The sequence below is a fragment of the Etheostoma cragini genome, chromosome 17 (genome assembly GCF_013103735.1).
Source record: "Etheostoma cragini isolate CJK2018 chromosome 17, CSU_Ecrag_1.0, whole genome shotgun sequence".
Taxonomy (NCBI): domain Eukaryota; kingdom Metazoa; phylum Chordata; class Actinopteri; order Perciformes; family Percidae; genus Etheostoma; species Etheostoma cragini.
This window is the reverse complement of record NC_048423.1, coordinates 13,993,060-13,998,233: the sequence shown is the minus strand read 5'-3', so window position 1 is coordinate 13,998,233 and position 5,174 is coordinate 13,993,060. Positions and strand designations below refer to the sequence as shown.

At 38.4% G+C, this 5,174-nt stretch overlaps 1 protein-coding gene across 3 annotated transcripts in view; it reads right to left on the bottom strand.

The window, feature by feature from the left end:
- fam135a (family with sequence similarity 135 member A) overlaps positions 1–3,127 on the bottom strand; it is a 16,435-nt gene extending 13,308 nt beyond the window's left edge. For 2 of the 3 annotated variants that reach the window (XM_034898262.1, XM_034898264.1), the window contains exons 1-2: positions 2,844–3,127; positions 800–929 (exon numbers count right to left, since the gene is read on the bottom strand). In XM_034898262.1, coding sequence (XP_034754153.1) covers positions 800–876 — 77 coding nt within the window. In that variant the 5' untranslated portion in view covers positions 877–929; positions 2,844–3,127. Of the gene's footprint in view, positions 1–799; positions 942–2,843 lie in introns of all 3 variants that reach the window. The other variant, XM_034898263.1, reaches the window with a different exon arrangement.
- Positions 3,128–5,174: the final 2,047 nt, after the last annotated feature.

The window sequence follows — 5,174 nt, the reverse complement described above, 5'->3', positions numbered from 1 at the left end:
CCCCCCCCCCCCCCCCCCCCAGAAAGCTCAAACACCTTCCCTATTTTCCAAAGTAGACTTCCAATCTGGAAAGATCCAAACTTTTTCACAAATCTGAGTTAAACTGGACTTTCAGTAACTTATACACCATCAACTAGCTACAAAACAATAAAAGACACTGTCAACTAACTAACAAAAACACTGTTAGTTTCTTCAACGTTGCAGATCAGAAAATATATAGAACTTGCTTGTTACAGTTTTACTTAGATAAAATGGGGCACTGGCATACACATAATTTATTCTGTCCCACGTAAAATAATTTGCCAATTTTACAGGGGTGAATATCTAGGTTTACATTTGTAAAATGATACATTTATGGTACAATCAAATCTTGCTTGTCTTGTTTAATGTCTTTATCTACAACAAATGAGAGTAATAGGGTAAAAGTAATAAAAAAGGAGAGACTTGGTGTTCTCTTCTGTGAATTAAAAAAAGATCGGCATATTGAATATCGGCCAGAATTTAATATTGTGTATCCCTAATTCTATGCCATCTGTACAAAGGGCTTTTTCTAATCATCCCCGAGGTGTAACCAAGATTGTCAACTGTCCCAGTTTGGCTGCGACACTCCCAGAATACATCCTGGTGGCCTTCTACCACAAGCTGCAAACCAAAGCTTGTTAATACCCATTCAAAGCAAACCATCACAGCAGATTTTATAAATAAACATCTGTAATATATGCCATTTCTTTGGTAAAACACTGATGAATTGCCACCTGCTGCAGAATATTGCTATGTAGCAACAATAGCCAATACTCACCCTCTTTGGAACAGGTCCACATTGTAGAACTTGTGGAGCTCCACAGAGAACTCCACAGTGGCCTGGACTTCAGTCATCTTGGTCTCTACAGGCAGAGGTGCCTTACGTCACCTGGGATACATCTGTGGGCCTAGAGGTTAAATTTATCAAATTAGCCATTTTAGCTGAAGGAATCTTTTTTTAAGCTAAAACAAACATGCATTTTTGTAAAACTTTATTTACATGGGTTAAAATACAGTATTTTTAATTGTAAATAGAAGTTTACAACTAAAATGATCCTCCAAATTAAAGCTGAGGCGCAAAAGTAATATACATTCAGAAGATCAGTTTGAGAATGTGTAAGACGTTGGTCAAGGGGAATTATTATTACTACAGCAGGGAATGAGGTCTACATTAGGCATGGGACGCATCCTGATTGGTTAACAGCCCTGACAATTATAGCATTAGTATGACAGGGTAAGGGAAAATACTATGAATAACATTGCAAAAATAGGCCTGAAATACAATATCAATATTTATCTGGTAGTGTTAGAAATAGACAGCCTTGTAGACACAGACATCCTTGTCACTGAATGCAAACATTTTAAGCTAAAGATGTATTAAGACCTAGGAACATATATAAATAAAAGACCATATAGTTGTTTTTGGCAAAAACAATCACAGAGACAGACCCTAAATTAGTCGTGCATGAAATTAATAAACCATCTATTGGGAGACAACAGGTCATTGCGTTCATGTCCGTGAAAACCAGTATGAGAGGCAAATGGCCACCATCATTTTGATCTGGTTGAAACAGATGCCTGACGCAGAGCATATAGTACCACGTTAGGTTAATATTCAAATATGCATCCCTTACTGGAAGAAGGGATCTTTAAAAACTGTCAATTAAACACAAAATGAAACTGGGCACAACACAGAGGACATGGGAGGATCCCAGTTGTCAATGAATAAATTGGCTGTTCCTGATCCATTTATGTTTAAACCTATGTGTAAATACAATAAGCTGTATAATTCCCTATACTAAGACCTTGAAATAGCGACTTTGTGATTATTTTACAGAAATTGGCACACATTATTAGTTTGACAGACTTTTCAATCACATGAATTACGCAACCAACCACGAACATGTTGTATACCAAGCTAAATTATTCATTTATGTCAACCCTGCTTTTGTTGAGTCTACTTTATAACTAAAGTGCAAGGTGTTTACTAATGGCAGCGTTCTCCAGTTTCCAATGTAGAGATCTTCACATGTTTACACAAACAACGCTACGAAGTCATTCAAAAGTAACAAAATTAAATTTAGGGTTAACATTACAGATTTGGGATCCCGGATGTAACCTGGCACTTCAAATCGGGAATAAACCTCGGAGAAAGGAAAATTAAAACATCTACGTCAGCTAACATTAACCGTATTAAAATATATATGACAAGGCCTGAAGATACATCGGTTCACGGTTTCCTCTTAAAAAAAAGGGGGGACCTTTATGTCACCAGCAGAAACCCAAAACGGATCCATATTACTTCAGGAACAGCTGTTAAAGTTATGAAGGTTTTGGGTTTACTTGAGTGAATGAAGCGATAAAAGGTCCCGTGCTAGAGGGCAGAATTTCGGCTAGGGTATCTTTTGGTTTCCAGGTGGGGAACTCACAAAAGGTCCAGAACCATCCAACAAACACATTCCATACTTACACAAACTCTTACTTAATAGCCAGTTAGCTAGCTAACGATAACAGTTAGCGTAACATTAGCTAGCTGCATATCAAGCTGTTGTCACCGAACATTAGCCGCAAGTGGGTATATATTTTCCCAAGATGGCGAAGGCACATTTATATATGCTCTGCCTTTGATTGGCTTACCCTGTAATTTTTACCCTCAACCTAACCAACCCCACTCATCTTGCCTAAAACAAACCAACCCAACCAGAGCATGCAACGAGTAGTAGCCAATCAAAGGGAGAGTAGGGCGGGTCAAGCCTGCCCCATTCCTTCGCCATCATAGGATTTTTTTTTTTGGCTAGCCCTAAAGGCAAGCAGCTACTCACCATTGCGTTGGCAAGCTAACAGTAGCTAACCAACGTTAGCTCCCCCTTCAGTCCTCCAGTCGTCCTTTCACTGAATTGTTGACAAAAAGCAATACTGTGCTGAATATTTCACGTCCTAGTCAGGCTAACGTTAAAGGAGAAACGCCCTTAAAATGATACACAGTGTTGACCGTCCACGTATCTCTCTGAACAGAGAAGTCTGCTTGCCTTCGAGCTAACTGTGCTCAATCTGAAGAGAGCTGACAGCCAGAGCCACCACTGCTCCATCTGCGCGTTTACGAACATTTAACTGCGCGCTAACTGCACATACCAAAGGCGCAGTTGACGCACATCCCAAATCGGCAAATTTAAAAGGAACATTCAAGAGTATACAATAATAATAATAAAAAAAGAAGAAGAATTATGTAACTATTGTTGTTATTATGCCATCCCTGTGACAAATATATTAGGTTATATAAAGCATTTGGTGGAGAGATTTTCAAAATACTTGGATGTAGGCTATTCCCAAATTATTTGAAATGAATGAGTTGGACCTGCAACCTGCCAATAAAAGTGGACTTAATATGTTCTACAGTTTGTCACTTTGAAATAAGTGACAAATAAATGCCTTGACATGTGGAGCAAATGTGAGTGCAGGACGTCAATGTACAATCAGCAGTTTCATTTCTTATTTCCTTGCAATAACATTTACAATTAAAACCAAACCAATTCCCTGTAAAAAGAAAAAAAAAATCATCATAAAGGCTGGGCTTCCTGGTAATAAACAATGCATTTTCATGGATTTTGTATGTTATCACGAAAATTAAAACACAAGTCATCCACCTTTTTTTAGGAATTGCCTCCTTAAAAAAGGAAGAAATCTAGTTCTGCTTCTTGGTCTGACAGAACTAACACGTCTCAAGTTGCTTCTTAGTCAACATTTCTTGATTTTCAGTTTGGACTGCACTGCAAACAATGCAGTCTGAAAACAGTGCAACCATAGAGATCACAGAGAATGCAGATCCCAAACATGCTGGGAAAATAAAACCACTACTGCAGGGTAAACAATATTGTAATTGTGCTTGACGAAACAACATTAAATCCAATGTGGGTGCAGGAGTACTACAGTGGAATGTAAAGTTGACACTGGAGACTGTTGACTCAGTCCCCCAAATAAATGACAAGAGTCAAGCCTTTAAGACACCCCTCACTGTGACCTGAAGGCTTTCTCTCCTGCTGAGGGAGCAGCTATCCAGGGTCTTGTTCTCTCCTGGAAGTCACTCTGTAGAAACATCCAGCAGCAGGTGTTTTTTATTTCATTTCCAGATCAAGCTATAAAATGGATGGAGTCAAAAGGTAAATAATTTACGAAATAGTGACCTCGTGACTGATGTGACGTGTAATTTACACCATTCCTTCCGGCAGATTTAATTCAACAATGACAGACGTAATGCAAACAAATACATGTCTAACTCAAACTGCATGCTACGTTTTTTCTGATTGCATTCTAGAAATATCCTTCTGTACTCATTGTGCTGCTCCTATGTGATTCCACAATATCTTTGCACGGGACTTCATTCTCAGAGTAAGTAAAAACTAATGTAAACATACAAAAACAAACATTGAAGTAACACAATTACCAGTGTGGGGCATTGATGCTAAGATGAGTTGTGTTGCATGCAAATGATCAATATCTGCCAAAGCAGGTTTTAAAATGCATAATAAAGTTTATGGAGCTCTAGCCGATTCATGTTGCGGATCTCATTTATGTTTGACAAACACTGCTAATTGATGTTCGTTCATAAAGCACTTGTTACATTGTTTCCTTTCTTCTACAATGTGGCTTTTTTTTCCATACACATGGCTGTTCTTAACTGTATTTTATTATATGTATCCTGTGTGGGTTTATAGCAGCACTAACATTGCTGGCCTAGGGAGTCCAGCTGTGTGCCTGTATATTATAGATTCAACTGTTCACTGAATGGTCATACCCGAATACACTGATAAATAGAATAATGACAAAGCATCAAAGTATGACTTTACAGTATTAACCCAAACATTGTTAGATGTTTCTATGGGGGGGCACCCTGCTCGGCAAATGGAGACATTTAGAATCTGTTGTATATTTAAAGCATTTCTTCAAACTTGATAAAAACCTTCGCCTTCCTTTCCAGATGTGTAAAAACAGGCAAATCTTGAGCTTCAGTGTTAAAGAGGAAACCACAAACAGCCAGAGATAGCCTAATATTTATTCAAGGCAGTGGTGCAGCTTTCCAAACAGTGAGCTTTTATTTTCTCCCCCCAACACAGGAACACACACACACACACACACACACACACACACACACACAC